At 36.1% G+C, this 22,217-nt stretch overlaps 1 protein-coding gene across 5 annotated transcripts in view; it reads left to right on the top strand.

The window, feature by feature from the left end:
* LRRIQ1 (leucine rich repeats and IQ motif containing 1) overlaps positions 1–22,217 on the top strand; it is a 230,067-nt gene that overhangs the window by 91,741 nt on the left and 116,109 nt on the right. For all 5 annotated transcript variants that reach the window (XM_037028441.1, XM_037028438.1, XM_037028437.1 and 2 more), the window contains exons 15-18: positions 6,234–6,413; positions 9,191–9,652; positions 12,873–13,083; positions 21,520–21,639. In XM_037028441.1, coding sequence (XP_036884336.1) covers positions 6,234–6,413; positions 9,191–9,652; positions 12,873–13,083; positions 21,520–21,639 — 973 coding nt within the window. The remainder of the gene's footprint in view (positions 1–6,233; positions 6,414–9,190; positions 9,653–12,872; positions 13,084–21,519; positions 21,640–22,217) is intronic.

Genomic DNA, 22,217 nt, shown 5'->3' with positions numbered 1-22,217 from the left:
GTTTCTCTCCCTCTCTTTCCTCCGTCCCTTCCCCTTTCTAAAAATAAATAAATAAAATTGTAAAAAGAAAATTTAAAATTGTGGACCCAAATTTTCTTAATTGGCTCATTTTGTTAGCAAAGCATTAAGCTTTTATCTGCTTTTTAATATTATAAAATATCTGATAATTATTTTAAAGAATCAAACCTTATTATTTTCTCTCTATCTTTATTTAAATATCAGTAAGGAAAAAAATACCTTTTTTTCCTGAGGAGATGGAGAGGAGTAGGGGGTTACTTATCTGTATCCCCAGAAAATGAAAATATGTAGTGTTCCTCTTTTTGGTTTTTATGAAGGGAGATGTAATTATACCTCTCCTGTGATTACTTTTATTACTAGCAAGTCTACCAGGATTGTAACTACATACAGCGATGCATTATTACATTCGTTGGCCCGGGCATTTTTGCTTTAATGGACCACTTCCTTAATTTCATTTAGTATTATTATTTTTATTCTCACCTGAGGACATGCTTATTGATTTTAGAGGGAGGAAGGAAGGGAAAGAGAACAAGGAGAGAAACACCAATATGAGAGAGACACATTGATCAGTTGCCTCTCGTATGTGCTCTGACTGGGACCGAACCCACAACCTTTTTGTTTGTAAGATGATGCTCCAACCAACCGAGCCACACCATTCAGGTCCAGGTCCTTAATTTAAAAAAAAAAGATATATTCACAACTGTGTTTGTATCAATGGGTATATCAGCTCTGAGTATACATTTAGGCAGAAAGAATAATTGATATTAGAGCTGTCACTGGAGTTTTCCTTCTCAAACCTTAGCATTTTAGTAATGATACCTTTGCCATCTTTTTTCCGTTTTTAGGACCTGTTTTTTTTTAATTAATAAACTTAATTTTTAGAGCAATTTTAACAGCAAAATTGAGCAGAAAGTACAAAGAATTCCAACATACTGCCCTGTCTCCACACATGCACACCCCCAACCCCCCAGTCAACATCACACTCCAAAGCGGTACACTCTTTTCCCCACCCTGGACACAGAAGTGTTGTTTTTAAACCTCACAGACACAGAGGACAGGGGGCTGGACACAGGGAGGCGAGGGAGGCTCGTGCACTCGAGCTTGGTGGTCCTGTTCCGAGGGGTGAAACTGGAGGCCGCCCTGCAGTGGGCGGACAGGCCAAGCCAATGCCTTTGACAGATGAGGCCTTATATTTCTTTTCTTTTTTTAAAAATATTTTTTTATTTAATTCTTGTTCAAGTACAGCTTTCTGTCTTATATTCCCAACCCAGCCTGCCNAATTAATAAACTTAATTTTTAGAGCAATTTTAACAGCAAAATTGAGCAGAAAGTACAAAGAATTCCAACATACTGCCCTGTCTCCACACATGCACACCCCCAACCCCCCAGTCAACATCACACTCCAAAGCGGTACACTCTTTTCCCCACCCTGGACACAGAAGTGTTGTTTTTAAACCTCACAGACACAGAGGACAGGGGGCTGGACACAGGGAGGCGAGGGAGGCTCGTGCGCTCGAGCTTGGTGGTCCTGTTCCGAGGGGTGAAACTGGAGGCCACCCTGCAGTGGGCGGACAGGCCAAGCCAATGCCTTTGACAAATGAGGCCTTATATTTCTTTTCTTTTTTTAAAAATATTTTTTGATTTAATTCTTGTTCAAGTACAGCTTTCTGTCTTATATTCCCAACCCAGCCTGCCCCCCGCCCCATGCTCCCCGCCTCCCTCCCATTTCCGCCCCCCACCCTTAGTTATTGTCCATGTGTCCTTTATACTTGTTCATGTGAGTCCATCCCCTTTTCCCCTATGATTCTCTCCCCTCTCCCCTCTGGACCCTGTCAGCCTGTTCTGTATTTGAGTGTCATTGGTCATATTTTGCTTGCTTGTTTGTTTGTTTTGTTTAGGTTCCTGTTAAAGCTGAGATCATATGATATTTGTCTTTCACCGCCTGGCTTGTTTCACTCAGCATAATGCTTTCCAGTTCCATCCATGATGTTGCAAAGGGTAGGAGCTCCTTCTTCCTTTCTGCCGCATAGAATTCCGTTGTGTAAATGCACCATAGTTTTTTGATCCAGTCATTTACCGATGGGCATCTAGGTGCTTCCAACTCTTGGCTATTGTAAATTGTGCTGCTATGAACATCGGGGTGCATAGGTTCTTTATTAGGAGTATATCCTAAGAACCTTGAAACACCAATCCAAAAGAGGCCTTATATTTCTATAGGTTGCTCTGGAGCTCAAAGTGGTACACTTCTTACAATTAATGACCTACACTCACACATCGTTATCACCCAAATTCCATAGTATACATTAGGGTTTATTCTTGATGTTTTACTGTATGGGTTTGAAAAATGGGTAATGACATATATCCAATATGTAGTATTATATGAAATAGTTTTACTGGCTTTAAAATCCTCTGTCCTATTTATTCCTCCCTCTACCTTGACCCGTGGCAACCACTAATCATTTTATATTCACTGTTTGCTTTTTTTCCAGAATGTATCATAGTTGGGAGTCATACAATATGTGATCTTCTCAGATTGGCCTCTTTCACTTAGTAATATGCACTTAAGGTTCCTCCATGTCTGTTCATGGCTCAATAGCTCATTTCCTTTTATATGGATATATCAAAGCTTATTTATTCACATACTGAAGGACATCTCTGTTGCTTTCAACTTTAGGCAAACACAAGTAAAGCTGCTATAAGCAACTGTGTGTAGGTTTTTGTGCAGACGTAAGTTTTCAATTCATCTGGTAAATACAAAGGAGCCTGAGTGCTGGATAAAATAGTAAAACTGTGTTTAGTTTGTATGAAACCACCAAACTGTCTTCCAAACTGGTTGTAACATTTTGCATTTCCACCAGCACTTTCAGAGAAGTGACAAATGAGGCCTTACATTTCTCCACATCCTCACCCTCATTTAGTGTTATTTGTTTTGGATTTTGACCTTTCTAACAGGTAGGTAGTTGTATCTCATTGTTTTAATTTATAATTTCCTAATGACATGATACTGAACATCTTTCATCTACTTACTTGGCATTATTTAAATCTTTAGTGAAGTCTCTTTTATGATCTTTGGCTCATTTTTAAAATTGGGATAAATTGTTTGTGTGTGTGTGTGTGTGTGTATTTTTTTAATTTTAATTGTTGTTCAAGTACAGTTTTCTGTCTTTTACTCCCATCCCAGCCAACCCCCCAACCCTTCCCACCTCCATCCCATTTCCACTCCCCCTAGTTTTTGTCCATGTGTCTTTTATACTTGTTCCTGTAAACCCTTCCCCTTTTCCCCTGAAATTCCCTCCCCTCTCCCCTCTGGACACTGTCAGCCTATTCTCTATTTCAGTGTCTTTGGTTATATTTTGCTTGTTTGTTTGTTTTGTTGTTTAGGTTCCTGTTAAAGGTGACATCATGTGGTATTTGTCTTTCACTGCCTGGCTTATTTTGCTCAGCATAATGCTTTCCAGTTCCATCCATGCTGTTGCAAAGGGTAGCAGCTTCTTCTTTCTTTCTGCTGCATAGAATTCCATGGTGTAAATGTACCATAGTTTTTTGATCCATTCATTTACTGATGGGAACCTAGGTTGCTTCCAACTCTTGGCTATTGTAAATTGTGCTGCTATGAACATTGGAGTACACAGGTGCTTTTGGATTGGTGTTACAGGGTTCTTAGAGTATAGTCCCAGCAGTGGAATTGCTCAGTCAAAAGGCAGATCCATTTTTAGCTTTCTGAGAAAATTCCATACTGTTTTCCATAGTGGTTGTACCAGTCTGCAATCCCACCAACAGTGCACTAGGGTTCCTTTTTCCCTACAACCTCTCCAACACTTGTTGTTTGTTGCTTTGTTTATGATGGCCATCTGACTGATGTGAAGTGGTATCTCATTGTGGTTTTAATTTGCATCTCTCTGATAGCTAGCAATATTGAGCATCTTTCATGTGTCTCTGGATCCTCTGTATGTCCTCCTTGGAGAAATGTCTGTTCAAGTCCTTTGCCCACTTTTTAATTGGGTTGCTTGTCTTCTCAGAGTGGAGTCATGTAAGTTCTTTATATATTTTGGGGATTAACCCCTTGTCTGAGGTATCATTGGCAAATATGTTTTCCCAAACAGTTGGTTCTCTTTTTATTTTAATACTGTTTTCTTTAGCCATGCAGAAGCTTTTTATTTTGATGAGATCACATTTAGTTATTCTTTCCTTTATGTCCCTTGCTCTAGGGGACAAATCAGTAAAAATGTTGCTGCGTGGAATATCTGAGATTTTCCTACTTATGTTCTCCTCTAGGACTTGAATGGTATTACAGCTTATATTTAAGTCTTTTATCCACCTTGAATTTATTTTTGTGTATGGTGTAAGTTGGTACTTGAATTTCATCTTTTTGGATGTAGCTGTCCAGCTCTCCCAATACCATTTGTTGAAGAGGCTTTATTCCACTTTTGTCGATTAATTGACCATAGAGACTTGGGTTTATTTCTGCGCTCTCTATTCTGTTCCACTGGTTCATTTGCCTGTTTTTATGCCAGAGCCAGGCTGTTTTGATTACAGTGGCCTTATAATACAGTTTGGTATCAGGTATTGTGATCCCTCCTACTTTGCTCTTCATTCTCAAAATTGTAGCAGCTACTCAGGTTCATTCATGGTTCCATATAAATTTTTGAAGTGTTTGTTCTGTCTGTGAAATATGCCATTGGTACTTTAACAGGTATTGCATTGAATCTGTAAATTGCTTTGGGTAGTATGGACATTTTGATGATACTGGTGAATTTTAAGACATCTTTGTATATTTTGGATGTCCTATCAGATATGGCTTATCATAGTCTCATGACAGTGTATTTCTCAGAGCATAAATATTAATTTTTAATGAAGTTTGGCTTATTAATTATTTTTTTTATAAATTATCTTTGGTGTTGTATCTAAAAAATCATTCTATAGCCAAGGTCATCTAGATTTTTTATTATTTGGTATTTTACATTTTACTTTTAGGTTTGTGATCCTGTTTTTTCATTTTTGTGAAACATTCAAGGTCTGTGCCTAGATCCCTTTTTAGTTTCTATTTTTGCATGTGGTCATATAGTTGAGGGCCATTGATGTTTTCTCCATTGCATGCATTTACTTCTTTGTCAGAGATGACTTGACTATATTTACATGAGTCTATTTCTGAGCTCTCTCTTTTGTTCCATTCATCTATTTGTTTATTCTTTTCCCAATACTACTGTGCTCTCTTGATTACTGTAGCTTGATAGTAAATCTTGAAGTCAGGTAGTGTTAGTCTACAAACTTTGTTCTTTTCCTTCAATACTAAGTTAGCTATTTGGGGTCTCTTGTTTGTGGAAACTTTAGAATCAGTTTGTTGATATTCTCTAACTTTTTTGCAGATATTTTGATTGTGATTGTGCTGAATCTTTGGATCAATTTAGAAAGAACTAACTGACTTCTTGACAATATTGCACCTTCTTATATGTGAACTTAATTTCATGGGCCATCTTTCCATTTATTTAGCCTTTTTAAAATCCATTTTGCAGGTTCTGTATTTTTCCTTATAAAACCAGTTAGTTTTTGACTAAGAAGTTGTGACCACCAGTAGTCGTCTTGTGAGAGAGACCTGAATTCCGCTGTGAAAGGCATTTCTGAGCCGCTGGGCAGTTCTTGCTGTTTGACCTGGATTTCCGCAACATTATTCTTTTAGGTTCATACAGACTTATGCTCATATCTTGGAGATTTTCATTATTATAATCCTTAGCAATGTCAAGAATAAATAACATAATGTTAGATTTTCTAGATCATGAAAACAGGGCAACCCTTACCCCTCTTATTGTGGCCCTACTTTCATTATATTTTACTAAGAGAAACAATCAAAATTCACCTGTATTTCTAAAAAAAAAACCCAACAACTTTAAGAATATTTTAATTATCTTCTTTTTAAAAGACTGTGTCTGATATTATTTTTACAATGGAGACTTTTATTTGTTCCCAGCTGGCTTCCAGCTTCTTGAATTTCCCATTTGTGATTTAGAAGATGACAGTTAAGTGTAAAGGACTTTAAAAGTTATTTTGGATGTGACATGAAACCATAATATTTTAAAGCAAATTTAAGAATGTTATCTCTCTATAAAAAATGGACAATTTTCAAAATATACTCTGTGCTTATATTGTTTGAGGAATAGGTACATGGTTACTTCAGATATAAATTCTCCTTTTCAAGATTTTTTAAATGTTTTCAACAGGGAGTCTTTGCTTAAAAGTTTACCTGCACTAAGAATCCTCAATGGTGAAATGCTAACTTCTTGTTCAGAAAGCAACATTGAAGAACACTGTCAACCAGAATTAGGACATTTCCTGGTACTTTGTCAGTCCCAGATTAGAGAATTCAACTTACTGATTGAAAGCTGCATTACTGGAAAAGGGTAAGACTGTTATCTTCAGCTTGTCATAATTAAGAGATGTAATGCATTTTATACACATGATTAAAAATATTCTGACTAATGCAATCATATTTTTTTGGATTAGAACAGTATGTTTTAGGGATATTGTTCCTTCAAAATTCTGGCGTCATCTTTTTATTGTTTGAAATATTTATTTTGAACATAATTTAAAAGTTAAAATATAAATAAAATAAAGCATGAGAATAATTATAAGATAATATTCAAACATTCATTCAGTCATGCAATTAAACAAAAAATTTTTTAAATTATTGTACACAAGATGCACAATAAGATTAACATAAGAGAAAATTAGATAGTTGCAACAGAGAAAGGCAAGTTTGGTAACAGATAACATTTATATATAAGGTTACTGTACATATTTTATATTTATAAATTAAGCTATTATAGAATAACAGTGGAAAAAGCAGTTCACACACACACATATTTAGGGAAAGAAGCTGAAGGAAAAATCCCAATCAAATATCAAATAAAAGAGAACTTCTATTTCCTTACCCCAAATTTTGAATACATTATTATGAATGAATTGCAATTAATCTTTGTATAATTTTTCTAATTTGCATTTATCCAGAAAACATATGAAAAAGGATTTCATATTTCACTTATGATGAGCCTTCCTTATGACTGGAACAATAATATGGGCTTCCAAATGTCATAATTACTGAATTATATTCTTAAAATATTGTTCTCTGTGCTTTTATATGTGCTCATCTATATGAGTTGATTTTTCCATTTAAATGTTTTAAAATATGGTTTACTCATATTAAAAACAAACTTAACAGCTTTAAAAATAGTCTCAATTTTTATGGATAATTAATGTTTATTTATTTATTTATTTATTTTTAAATATTTTATTTATTTATCTTTAGAGGGGAAGGGAAGGAGAGAGGGAGAGAAATAGCAATGTATGGTTGCCTCTGCCGAGGACACACAATGTATCGTGTGTCCCCTGCCGGGAACTGGCCTGCAACCCAGGCATGTGCCCTGACTGGGAATCGAACCGCGATCCTCTGGTTCGCAGGCCCGTGCTCAATCCACTGAGCTACACCAGCCAGGGCTAATGTTTATTTTTAATAAATACTAAGAGTATTTAGATGTATCTTTGCACAAATCTAAAGTTATATCTTCTTGTATATGTAGGGTAATGTACAATTTTTTTTTAATGTAAAGGTGACCCTTGACATTCCTCATAGAAAATAAATTGCATTTTATATATTTGATCATAAATTGTGGTATATTTAACACCTAGCCATAAATATTTGACATTCTGATATTGAACTGAATTTTTCTGATTTATTAGCCAAAAATTAATGAAATACAAAATATCAAAAATATTTGGGCTCCACCCTGGCTAGTGGCTCAGTGGATTGAGTGCAGGCCTGAAAAGCAAAGGGTCACTGGTTCGATTTCCAGTCAGAGCACATGCCTGGGTTGCAGGCCAGGTCCCCAGTGGGGGGCCCCACAAGAGGCAACCACATGTTGATATTTCTCTCCCTCTCTTTCTCCCTCCCTTCTACTCTCTCTAAAAAATAAATACAATCATATATATATATTTATTTTTATATATATTATATTTATATATTATTTATTTGTAATATATGGCTTTGGTTCCCTGACTGGTATGGTTCAGTCGGTTAGGCATCATCCTTCAAAACAAAAGGTCACAGGATTGATTCCTGTTCAGGGCACATACCTGGGCTGCAGGTCTGGTCCCCAGTCAGGGTGCATGTGAGAGGCAACTGATTGATGTTTCTCTTTCATATCGATGTTTTTCTCCCTCTTTTTCTTCCTTCCTCCCACTCTCTCTAAAACAATTTTTTTTAATTTAAAAAGAAAATATTGGAGGAGGCTAGGCTAACAGTCAATAATACCTTGTGAATAGGAGTGTCCAATTTTCTCTGTGTATTAGGACATATAACTTTCATTTTGTATGGTATGGCTAAAAATTTTATACATGGTTACTTCTATCCTAAATTGTTTCAGAATAAATTTAAGGCAGCTGTGGCTACATATTAAATATAGTAATAAAATATATTATCTGAAGTAAATAAAATTAAATTAGAAAACAGAAATAAAGGAAGATAAATAAAATGTAGCCAAGAATAAGAGTGCAAAGTCCTTTACATTTTTTATGAAGAGCCATTATCTGGCAAACTGGAAGTTTGATTAATTACAAAAACTATAACCGCAATAAGATAAAAATCCAATAATTGTTCAAGAGAATCACAACCATTTATGTCTTAAAGTATTTGAATTTTCTTTGGAATGGATTCGTCTTCCAGAGAAAAATGGGAATATAAACTTTCCCATAATATAAGTTCTTTGTTTAAAAGTCCAATACAAATATTTTGCATGGCAAGTGTCAGTGTAGAAAGTACTTTTAACTTAGTTTCATAAATAACTTCTCCAAATTTAGGCAGCCATGATTTCTCATGTTTATGGTAGTAAAAGCATGGATTTTTCTCATTCATTTGTACCAAAAATACCTAAAATAAAAGTGCTTCTAAAACTTCCAGACATTTTGTCTGGATTGATGGATATATATTAACTAAACAAACATTTTCAGATTTTATTATACATAATATCCATTTTTACCTAAACAACCAGAAAGAAGTTTTTAATGAATGTTATGTTAAAATGTAATGTTCATGTCAGGCCACACAGGGGAAATTTCAAAACCTATATTAGTTTTAGGATTTGTTGATATATTCTAATTATTAATTGCTCTCATTATTTTTCAGAAATATTTTCACTTTGGATATTGCAGAAAATCTCTGTCATTATTTTAAAAAATTAATGAAACTTACTAATGAATACCGATTTGTGCATGAACATGGGGACGTAGGTATCACCAGGAGAGGTGAATCAGAAGCCCAGCCAAATCATGTGGCTCCCGCCGACGCTGATAGCATACTGCAAAACAGAGTCCTTCAGTCTTGTGCAACCAAACATAAACTGGACTCACCAGATGTTTCTGAAAAATGGATGGACTCTGGTTCTAGTCATTTCCTATTAGCCAGCTCCTTATGTGAAAATACAGAAGGAAGAAATCAAGAAAAAATCGTAGACCAGAAGAGAGAAGACAGCAAGTCAAGTGCTGTCCCCACCAAAAGAATCCCATTCATGGAAACAACAATGACAAGTTACATGCTAAAGAATCACCCACTGAAGAATCACCCAAATATTGAACATTATGAAAAAACGTAAGATTTATAGATCATTTTCCTTTTACAGTTGTATATTTTTTAATTTTTATAGATAATATTAGTTAATGTTACCAAATAATAACAAATAACACCAAAAATGATAGTCCTTTATAAAGGATTTAAGTCATTATTGTATTTATTTATTATGTTTTTGATAACTTTATCTTTTCTTTCTTTATTGTTCAGTTATGTTCTATAACATGCGCTAATAATTAAGTACAGATTAATTTTATTGAATTATGGTAGGTTCTGATTTAATTGACTAGGTTTCATTTAAAATGAGTAAATACGAAATTATTTTTTTACTCTCTAATCTCTAAATAATTATAATACATTTTTAAGGAGAAATTATATACCATATTAGTCTGTATGTCAGAGAAAGACAAGTATGATTTCAATTACATGTGGAATCTAAAAAAATAATATGGACAAACAAACAAAACAGAAACAGATCCATGGTTACACAGAGCAGACTGGTAGCTGCCAGAGAACAGGTGGGTAGGGGATTGGGTAAAAACAGTGAAGGAATTGAGAAGTACAGATAGGTAATTGTAAAGTAGTCATGGGGATGTAAAGTACAGTATAGGAATTATAGTCAAAATTATTATAATAACTAAGTGTGGTGCCAGGTGGGTACTTAAAATACCAAGGGGAATACTTTGTTAAGTATATTAGAGGGGACCCTCCAAAAACCCCCTGGAATTCACTCATAGTTTAAAGTTTTAATATAAACTAATACAGGATGGAGAAGAGCCTATCAAGGCTCACTCATTCAAAGCTCTCTCTGTGCCCCATTGTTAAGGATGGCCCAGAAAACATTTATTTAGCAAACATTTGCTTTCCATTTCTATGCGAACTGCCTCCCTGCCCTTGAAGTCCCAAACCACAACCTCCTTCCTTTATCCTTAGCTCCAGAATGGCATAGGAACTTCAACTGCCCAATGCCTTTTTGGCCTCACATCTTATGGCTCCTCCCAATACACATTGTAATAACTTGGACATTTTCTCTTATTAAATTTGATTATTAACATAGCTAGAAGAATTTAGAATGTGAAAGGAAAATTACTTTTGTTACTGGACTAAAGGGGTCTGTTTGCCTGAGTGCATCAAAGCCCAGTAACACAGGAACAGGAATTTGCAGTAAAGAAAGTAAGGGCTTATTTTTAGCATGTGGCCCTTGCTCCACCAGTGAGTTAATGTTCAGAGACCTGGCCCCCCTATGACTTCTAGGGAATGGGTTATACAATGGGAAAATCATTAATCATGGTGATTAAGGGAGTTAGGGTCATGGTCAGGGTCATAGTCTCTACAGATTGGTTGGTGCTAGGACAGGGGATGGTGGATCAGTTCATCCTGGTCCTGATGTCAGCCATGGTTTTTCTGAGCCTGGAGATGAAACATAAGTGAGGCCTGGATGTTATTTCTAGTTTGATGGAAAATCTGTCTCTGTGGTTGATAGACACAAACTTTTGTTTCCTAAGATTGCTTTTTAAAAATAAATTACTTTATTGTTGTTCAATTACAGTTGTCTATATTTTCTCCCCACCATTGTCCCCCACCCCATCCAAACCCACTAAGATTGTTGAATACTGACTGGAATCTCGTTGTCCTGAGGGCTTAATGATCAAGAGACTGGTCATGCAAGGGAGAGGGAAGCCGGTGAGTCCAGGTGGTGGATGAGGCAGTTTGAATCAAGGGAAGGAAAGGAGAAAAGAGCGTATTAGAGAAATGAAGTTTCTGCATGGTTACATTTTTTGTGCCATCCACACATGTCCTGAACCCCATTAACTTCCAACACACATAAACAATATTTAGAACTTCCTAATTCCTGATACATAAGATAGCCACATGATGATAATAAGGAAGGATGAAGAACTAAAAATATTGACAGACCAAAGGCCTAAAGAATAAAGGGAAAGGAAAGTGTATACTACCCACTAGCTGAACCTTGCCATTGAGTAATTCAGGAAGATTCACTGTCAGTCGAATATGTATTCCCTAAGTGATTTATGTGTGTTCTAATGCTAAGGACATTTTTAAATGTATTAATTTTTTATTGTTGTTCAATTACAGCTGTCCCCATTTCCCCCATTACTCTCCCCTGCCCTACCCACCCCCACCTCCCACATTCAATCCAGCCCCCCACCTGTTGTCTTTGTCCATGGGTCCTTTATACACATTCCCTGATGACCCTTCCTTTTCTTTCCCTTGTTACCCTCCTCCCACCTGCCCTTCTTATCACTGTCATTTTGTTCTTTATCTCCATGTCTCTGGTTCTGTTTTGCTTGCTTGCTTGTTTTATTGATTAGGTTCCACTTATAGGTGGAACCTAATCAATATGGTATTTGTCTTTCACTACCTGGCTTATTTCACTTAGCATAATGCCCTCCAGATCTATCCATGCTGTCACGAAGGGTAGGAGTTCCTTCTTTCTCTCTTCTGCATAGTATTCCATTATGTAAATATACCAAAGTTTTTTGATCCACTCATTTACTGATGGGCAAAAATTTAGGAAATTTTTGTTATGATGATTTTTGCTTAAAAAATGATGGCGATGGTGATGATGATGAAAAAAAATAATAGGAGTTGTTTTTCTCAACATGGAGAGCACCCTATGTTCAAGAAGCCATAAACTACCCTTCTTTACCTGCCTTCACTGTTTTCATCACAGTGAAAGTGGTCCTTGTGTTAGTGTCACCAAAGAAAATATCCCTGATCTACATTTTTCTCCCCTTGGGAAATTTTGATGATATTGGGCTGAGGAATTCAAGCACTTAATGACTGGTCAGCTTTAGAAAACATTCACAATTATAGTCAGTAAAATTTGTATTTATCTGGTGAGAAATATATAAGATGCTGTCTGAGGTTATATATGTTATCTTTAAAGTTTCTCATTCTTTGCCACTTATACATTGCAGGTATTTTTTCAGGCTCTTTTCTTTACCAAAATACCTATTATATATGGTACATTAAAATTCTCTAATTTTTGTTCAGAAGATGAAAGAATAAATTGGTGGTTGAATGTGAATTAAATTCATACCAAAATTTACAAAGTTTACCTAGTATCTTTACTGCTATGACTATAGTTTAACAAATGATATCTTCTTTTTAAATAATACTTTATGTAGTCCAGGTTTACAAATATAGTTTATGAGGGTCTTATCTGCAACTGTGTATTTTCAGGAACTAGAAATACTTTCTTTTCTCTTCATACTAGTGTGGCAGCTGTGGTAATCCAGGCATGCTGGCGTGGCTATGTTGTGCGTAGACAGTATCTTTTCTCTACAAAACTACGTACTGCTTCAACAGGACTCCTGAAATACCAGCCAAATTCCTGCCTCAAACATGAAATGATGTTAAAGAAAGGAAAAAGAGAAAATACTGTGAATATCCAAGAGCAGAAGGAAAAAGCTGCTATTCTTATTCAGGTTAGTTTTAATCTTTTGGTGAAATAGTCCAAAGACATGTATTAGTCATCTTTCAGTGGGTTATTCTGTGTAACAGGCAGCACTCAAATCTTAGTGGCTTTCAAATTGTGGGACTTATTTCTTACTCATGTGACATGTAGGCTACAGGTCGGCTGTGTATCTAGGCTGAAGGAATAACCTGCAAGTTGGAAATACCATTCTCATGACTGAGGGCCAAGCTGAACTAAACAATCATATTTAAAGCAACTGCTCACATGTACCATTTGTCACGTATTTCAAAAGCCAAAGCAGGTATCATTTGACCTAATCTTCAGTTATTTTTCAAAGCATTTTAAAAATCTATTAAAATAATTGTGAAAGCCCTTCAAATACACTTTTAACTGCAAAATTGAGAAAGCAAATATTGAATAGACTTGATTCAGCCTCACAAAGACCAGATTTCAAAATGAAGTTCAACCTGGTTGCATTCATCTTTTTATTTATTCACTCATTTAGTTTTTGGAAACTACTATTTGTCAAGCACTGTTCTAGGCTCAAGAAAATATACAAGATTTCAGCCCTTATGGAGTTTATATCCCTAAACTCCTTATGGAGTTTATCTTCCTATTGGAAGAGGGAGACATAAACTAAGCAAATACCTAAAATAAGGCCTGTGGAAATTCATGGCACTTCTCCTGAAATGAATGATCATAATTAAACAAAAATTTAGCCTTTGCTTCTGTTTACTTAATCAGCAAGTATAAACTGGCACAAACATGTTACTAGCTTACGTTCTGTTAAGATGTGCAGTTAATAAGTAAGTATGCTAGATAGTGATAAGTAGTACTATATGAAAAGTTAAAGCAGGAAAAGGAAAGTTCATTATTTTAGATAGGATGGATACAGAAGACCAGGAAAGGTGACACTGCAGGGAGCGAGTGAGCCGTCAGACCTCTGGGAAGAGCACACTCCAGGCAGAGAAATACGAGATTTCAATACACTGATTTAGGAATATGCTACTGTGTTCAAAGAGCAGCAAGAGGCCATGGTGACTAGAGAGTGATCAGGGAAGAAAAGTAGGACTTAAAAAGCATAAGCCATTATAAAGACTCTGGCTTTTACTTTGAATTACATGGGAAGATATTACAGGAAGCTGAGCAGTGGACTCACAATATTAAGTATTCTTTATGTTGTAATTCTATTGAAGAAAGGCAAGAGTAGAAGCCACAGAATCAATTAGTAGGCTATTGCAGTAGGCTATTAGTAGGCTATTATCTCCAGACAAGAGAGAATGTCAGCATGGACAAGATTATTTCAGTAGAAATGATAAGGAAATCAGATACCAGAATACATGCTGATTTATCTTACAGGTGTGCACATATACTTTGAAGGTAGAGCTGATCATAGCAGTCCCTGGGGCTGTGCTATATGAGAGGGGGAGAGAGAGGGGGAGAGGAGTCAGAGATGCCTCCGGAGGTATTGGCATAAGCAACTAGAAGAATAGCCTTAAAATTCAGTTCGTGGCTTTTGCTGTTTATCAAAGTGGTAGTTTTTAAGAGCATTATTTTTGCTATGTTTCTAATGAATATATTTTGTATTTCAGCTAGCTTAATTTGTTTGGAGTGTGCTCTTAAGGGCAATGCAGTACATAGACAAAGCTATAGTGACACCTGGAGGGTGGTGGGAGTGGGGAGAGGGCAACAGATTCAAGGAAACTCTGACTATCCACATTTTATCTGCTCCATGNAAGTAAGTATGCTAGATAGTGATAAGTAGTACTATGTGAAAAGATAAAGCAGGAAAAGGAAAGTTCATTATTTTAGATAGGATGGATACAGAAGACCAGGAAAGGTGACACTGCAGGGAGCGAGTGAGCCGTCAGACCTCTGGGAAGAGCACACTCCAGGCAGAGAAATACGAGATTTCAATACACTGATTTAGGAATATGCTACTGTGTTCAAAGAGCAGCAAGAGGCCATGGTGACTAGAGAGTGATCAGGGAAGAAAAGTAGGACTTAAAAAGCATAAGCCATTATAAAGACTCTGGCTTTTACTTTGAATTACATGGGAAGATATTACAGGAAGCTGAGCAGTGGACTCACAATATTAAGTATTCTTTATGTTGTAATTCTATTGAAGAAAGGCAAGAGTAGAAGCCACAGAATCAATTAGTAGGCTATTGCAGTAGGCTATTATCTCCAGACAAGAGAGAATGTCAGCATGGACAAGATTGTTTCAGTAGAAATGATAAGGAAATCAGATACCAGAATACATGCTGATTTATCTTACAGGTGTGCACATATACTTTGAAGGTAGAGCTGATCACAGCAGTCCCTGGGGCTGTGGTATATGAGAGGGAGAGAGAGAGGGAGGAGTCAGAGATGCCTCCAGAGGTATTGGCAGAAGCAACTAGAAGAATAGCCTTAAAATTAAGTCTGCGGCTTTTGCTGTTTATCAAAGTGGTAGTTTTTAAGAGCATTATTTTTGCTATGTTTTTAATGAATATATTTTGTATTTCAGCTAGCTTAATTTGTGTGGAGTGTGCTCTTAAAGGCAATGCAGTACATAGATAAAGCTATAGTGACACCTGAAGGGTGGTGGGAGTGGGGAGAGGGCAACAGATTCAAGGAAACTCTGACTATCCACATTTTATCTGCTACACGAGGAATGAATATGTCATGTGGTCCAAAGTCTCTCCTATCATCAGTTGATGAGTAATACATCTCTTAGCATCAATGGTAATTGGATATTAAAGTTTTGCTTCGTTTCATTCAATACAGAGAAGTTCATTACTGTGTGGAATAGTCTAGTTCAGTGACTGATTATGTTGAATGTCCTTTTGAACATTTTCAGCTTCTTTATATTTGTAACAAAAGTATGCATAATTTAGCCTTTCTTTGCAAATTAGAATAAGTCTCTTGTTGTATATCATGGCACTTAAAATCATTGAAGTCAACTCAATTTTATTATTTTCTCTTGAGTACAATAATATAATTTTTAAAATCATCCATCTTAAAATGTGAATTTAAGGTTGTCTAGTCATCCTGGAGAGCAGAGAATGATGTAGTAGAAATGTGCCAGGCTTTAGAGCAAAACGAAGAGTTCATGAATGATATAGTGGAGACTGTTTCTGCTTACCAAAACTGGTATTTTCCTCTTCTTCCTAGCATACAGCCAGCTTCCCTAGCACTTTAGTCTGTTCCTTTTTCTTAGTTCTAGTCAATAGAGTGTGAGTAAAAAATATGACCACCACTTTTTTGTCTGGCCCATAAAACCTCCCACAGACAGTCCTCTCTACTCTATTCTTTTTCTGGTTGCATGAAATGAAGAAAGCCTTTGAGGCATCCCTTGGAAGCTGCCTGTTTGGATTACAGTCTGCAAAGCGTGGATATATGAATCACTCTTTGTTTTTGTTGTTGTTGTTTTAAAACTATATTTTATTAATTATGCTATTACAGTTGTCCCAAATATTTCCTTTTGCTTCCCTCCACCCAGCAGCCCCCAATACCTCAGGCAATCCCCCCACAATAGTTCATGTTAATGAGCCATGCGTATAAGTTTTTTTGCTACTCCATTTCCTGTACTGTACTTTACCTACTATGGCTATTTTCTGACTACTTGTTTGTACTTCTTAATCCCCTCAGCTCTCTATCCACTCCCCCACTTCCCTGTGTTATCTGGCGATGATGAAAACACTCTCTGTATTCATAATTCTGTCTTTGTTATTCTTGTTTACTTCATTTTAATTTTCAATTATTGATAGATAGGCATTTTTGCCATTTTATTGTTCTTAGTTTTCATCTTCTTCTTTTTCTTAAATAAGTCCTTTTAACATTTCATATTATATGGTTTGGTGATGATAAACTCCTTTAGTTTTTTTCTTGTATGGGAAGCTCTTTATCTGCCCTTTGATTCCAAATGATAGCTTTGCTGGGTAGAGCAGTCTTGGCTGCAGGCCCCTGCTTTTCATGACTCTGAATATTTCTTGCCAGTACCATCTAGCCTACAAAGTTTCTTTTGAGAAATCAGCTGACAGTCTTACGGGAATGCCCCTGTAGGTAACTAACTGCTTATCTCTTGCTGCTTTTAGGGTTCTGTCTTTATTTTTGACCACTGGCATTTTAATTATAATGTGTTTCGGAGTGGGCCTTTTTGTGTCCATCTTTGCATCCAGGGACTCTCTGTGCTTCCTGGACTTCCATGTCTATTTCCTTCACTAAATTAGGGAAGTTTTTTCATTATTTTTTCAAATAGATTTCCAATATCTTAACCTTTCTCTGCTTCTTCTGCACCCCTAAGATGAGAATGTTGGAATACTTGAAGTTATCCCAGAGGCTGCTTACACTGCCATTGTATTTTTGAACTTTTCCTTTTTGTTTTTCTGATTGGTTGTCTTTTGCTTCCTCATGTTACAAATCATTGATTTGATTCTTGGCTTCATACACTGTACTGTTGCTTCCTTGTAAATTGTTCTTTATTTCAATTAGTGGATCCTTCATTTCTGACTTGATCTTTTATATGCTGTTGAGGTCCTCACTAAGTTCATTGAGCATCCTTATAACCAATTTTTTAAACTCAACACCTGATAGATTGCTTAGCTGCATTTTGTTTAGTTCTTTTCTGGAATTTTGATTTGTTCTTTCATTTGGGCCATGTTTCTCTGTCTCCTCATTTTGGCAGCCTCCCTGTGCTTGTTTCTATGTGTTAGGCAGAGCTGTCTTGACTCCATTTCTTCATAGTGTTGGCTAATGTAGTAGGTGTCCTGTAGGGTCCAGTGGCACAGTCTCCCCTATCACCCAAGCTGGGTGCTTGAGGTGTGCCCTTTGTATGGACTGCATACACTGTCCTCTTGTAATTGAGCCCTGATTGCTATTGGCATGACAATGCGTGAGATTTACTCAGACCAGTCAGCTGCAAGAATTGGCTATGTCCACTGACCACCAACCTCTGCCCTCTGTGGAGGATCAGCTGTGCAGGGCAGGGTGGTGGTGTTCTGACATGGTCTGTAGCTGTCCACTGGGTGCACAGGCTCTGTGGTTTCTGAGGTATGGACCAAGGTCAGCTCCCATCTACGTTTTTGTTTGAGGTCACCCTGCCTGAGCTGTAAAGCAATCTCAGCTGCAACATGTGCTGGGCTTGGAGATTCCCAGGTGAAACCAAGCTAGTTGGTTAGTTGCTGCTGTTGCCATGAGTGGGACAAATTAGAAAGAGGTATGGGAGTTAGGGACTTATTGAGTAATAGGATTTAGGAAGTTGTGAGGCATGAGTCAAGACCAGCTATTCATATGGAAAAGTAACAGTTAACAGTTTTGGTGCGCTTGTAAGTAAGTTGGGTGGGACAGAGTCTCAGGGGATTTTTCAGGGTAAGGCAAAATCAGTCTTTGCCAGATTAATGGAGTCTCAGATATGATAGCAGTCTGCCCACTCTGTGAATATATGTGGGGAAGTCTTAGAAAGGAAATGGCTTTTGCCAGTTTTTCTGCCTGGGAGAAAGCTGTCCCCCATCTTCCTGCCTTGATGCCAACACTTCAGTTCCTCCCTGTATTCCACTGGTGCCTTTTAAGTTTCTACACCAGTGCTAGAGCTCAGAGGGAGTGTGAGTAAGTCTGTGTGGGGGTTCTTTAAGGGGAACTGCTTGGGACTCTGGAAGTTTCTTCCACTGACTCAGTCCTTGCAGGTTTTTGCAGCCAGAAGTTACGGGGACTTATCTTCCTGGCACTGGAACGTTGGGCTGTGGTTTGGGGCCTGGTTCCTTGCTCCTGAGATATCCCTTCCAAAGTTTTATCCACCACACATGGATGTAGGACCGGCCCATTCTGTGTCTCCACGCCTACTACCAATCTGGATTGATGTGGTTTCTTTAATTTTGTGGTTGTCAGACTTCCATTCAGCTCAATTTCTGAGGGCTCTGACCGGTGGTTGCTGTTATGTCTTAATTGTAATTTTGATGTGGCTGTGTGAGGAGGTGAGCTGTGTTTTCCTATGCTGCCATCTTGACCAGAAGTTCTGGAATCACTGTGTGTTAAAGTGCTACCCATTTTCTTGTTTTCTCTCTGAATACTTATTACATGGTCAAGAAAAAACCTATTTTTTTCTGAATTATCATACATTTTTGGATATTTTTGTTATAGCACTTACCTTATCCTAACTAATATAGAGGATGCAAGATATATTTTGAGAAATATGTAATATTTAATGTAAATATGTAAGAGAATGGAATTCCAACTAAAAAGAAAATGGAAGAAAAAGAACATAGGATTTCATATTACTGGAATAATAAGTTATACTATAACTAGACTACCATAAGAACTAGAATATTAAAATATAGGAGGAACATGGTCATAGATGGGTGAAGGATTTTAGTAAGGAACAAGTGTATGGGATGTTCTAGACTGGAGTTGGTGGCAGTTGGAGAAGGAAAGTGTCAGACATGTCTAACACAGATACAGTCATCAAGCCAGGGGGGAATTGATTTGAATGTGTGAAAGAAAGACAAATCAATCATAGATGGATTACTTGGAGAAAGCTGAAGCCTTTACAGAAATAAATAAAAATAATCTGAACATTACTCATTAGATATTTATATTATAATTATTTTTCATATAGTAGAAATGCCTGGGGCTTGAATTCCTGACACAGATTAATGAGGGAGATATCTATGTGTCTCACACCAGAAAAACACCCACTATGTATTGTATAGTCTGGGGCTTTGTAGTTATGTCCCTGATGAGCTGGGCTGGATCAGCTGTGACCCACAGTGAATCCATCTTTGTCATTGAAGGCCTGGATTAAACAATTTTCTTTATACCCCTTTTTTCATATGTCTCTACCTAATCTTGATATCTAACCTCTACTTCCTCATCACTAGTTAAAAAAAACCTTAGATAGCTTATCATTTCTTTTGAAAAACACCAGTATAAATTTCTTTTTAAAAACATTTTTATTGTACTTTTTTAATTACCAGTTAGCCCCCTTACATCCCCTACCCTCATCCTACAGTCACCACACTATTGTCCATGTCCGTGTTCTCTTTCCTTTTTTTTTTCAATCTGTACAATTTCTGTAAGATGTATTGTTTTAAATGTAACTGCAGCACATCACTAACCTAAAAAACTGACAATTGTTTTTCAGTATCGGTCACGACCGAGTCTTCGCCATTCTCGGCTACTTGTTGTAGAGGTCATGATTTGGTTTCTTAGGCTCATTGCTGCAGAGGTTGTGAACACCTTCTGTTGTCATATATTGTGTGCCCATTGTCTGTTTGTATTTTCTACTTCTCAACATGTATATGTTTTTCAAATAACAATATTGACATGTCATTAACATTTTTCTTACTGAAAACATATTTGAGGTATCTTTTATAGTTAAATGTGTTTTTTGAGTATATATAACTAAGGATATACTTAAACAAATTTATTTTAAAGTCAGTTTAAATAACTTCTATGTGCTTATACTCACAGAATGAAACATATTTTTATATTTTTTAGGAATTTCTTTTTTATATTTATTTGTTTCACAATTATCTTAAGCGCACACAGTTCAAAGTTAAATCTAAGCAAGTATAGTCAGAGAACTCTAGCTTCTGTTGCCATCTTGTTTTCTACATCTATAGTTAATATTTTATAATTAATTTTATAATATATACTTTTACTTTTATAAACATTAGGATCCACATATACACATGTATTTAAATATATGTTTATATAGTATATATGTTTATTATATATTTATATAGTCTTTCATAGATAAATGGTAATATATATTTATCTATAAAAATATTCTAAGTAGGAAGAGACAGAAACATCCGACACTTCTTGTCTTTTATACTTAATATACCCTGGCACTTCCTACATAGCAATATACAAAGACACTCATTTTTTAAATAAGAAGCTGTCATGTTCTTACAGTTTTAGTCAGGCATCCTTCCCCCCACTCTAAGGTTACTGAGGAATCTGAATGTTTTTAATTCTATTGTTTTGTTCTTAGTCTATTGTAAAGTGAAATTAGCTTATTGTTATGAGCCAGGATACTATTTCACTAATATGGCCATTTATATATGGTGAAATTCCCCTAAATGTGTGTTAGTTTATATTATACATAATCATTTAAAAATTAGCAAAATTGGTTTTTCTTTGTACCTCTTTGTTCTTAGTTTAGAATGGGTCCTGGAGGAATTATCAGATAATTGATTGGTTGACCTACATGTGCTGTTGAGGGAGTTTTAAAGATTCTTTTCTGCTGACCACAAGGAAAGTCTCCTGAGATTCAAAACTTTAGACACATGCAGTTATTTAATTTATCTTGCAGTTTTAAGTGTCACATAAAGTTCAAAAAACAGATTACTGAGCCATTAAACTAAGGTCTAAGATGTTTTATCTTCCTAATAGGATAATACAGAGAATCTGGTTTGGAGTTTGATCTATAACCTTGTATAACATGCTTTAAATTTTTGTTTAGGCGGTTTGGAAGGGATTTCTTTTGCGAAAGAAACTGACAACAGCTCTAGAGGCTATTAAGAATGAAGAATCTGAAGAAGAATATGAAGAAATAGATTTAGAGGATTTCACATTTGATGAAGTAAGTACCAACTTATATAAATATTGATCTCATTGATCTCACAATGTTTTGAGTATACTTATTTTGGAACTAAACACATTTCTAAGGTTTTTATCTTCTAAAAACTGTTACAGATTTTTCAAGTAACATTTGAAAAAGTATTTTAAATTGTTAACATCTTCATTTATCCAACAAGCTTGTATATTGTATAGACATGGTCATAGAATATTTACAAGAGTTTCTGGATATTCTTCACCCAGATTCACATGTTGCGAATATTACTGTGACCTTATATATGCCCTGTTTAACAACCTTTCATAATTCCTGTTGCCTAGAAATATGAGAATAACCTCCTTAAATTGTTAATTACATATTTCACAAAAAGGTAGCAAGCTATTCAGACATATTCACCACTTTTCCCTGGGGCTTCCATATGCTCCAACCGAAATGAGTACACTTTTACTGCATAGAGCGTTGCATTTTACAGCCGTAGCTTTGCACATTTTGCTCCCTCTTCTCTAGGTAGTTAACACTCTATTTTTGAACTTCCTGTAAGTGGAATCACACTGTCTGTACTTTTTTCCCCCATGATATTATGT

Source organism: Sturnira hondurensis, unplaced genomic scaffold (genome assembly GCF_014824575.4).
Source record: "Sturnira hondurensis isolate 20B ecotype Veracruz unplaced genomic scaffold, ASM1482457v3 Scaffold0019910, whole genome shotgun sequence".
Lineage (NCBI taxonomy): Eukaryota > Metazoa > Chordata > Mammalia > Chiroptera > Phyllostomidae > Sturnira > Sturnira hondurensis.
The sequence above is the reverse complement of the archived record's forward strand: the minus strand, read 5'-3'. Positions and strand labels throughout refer to the sequence as shown.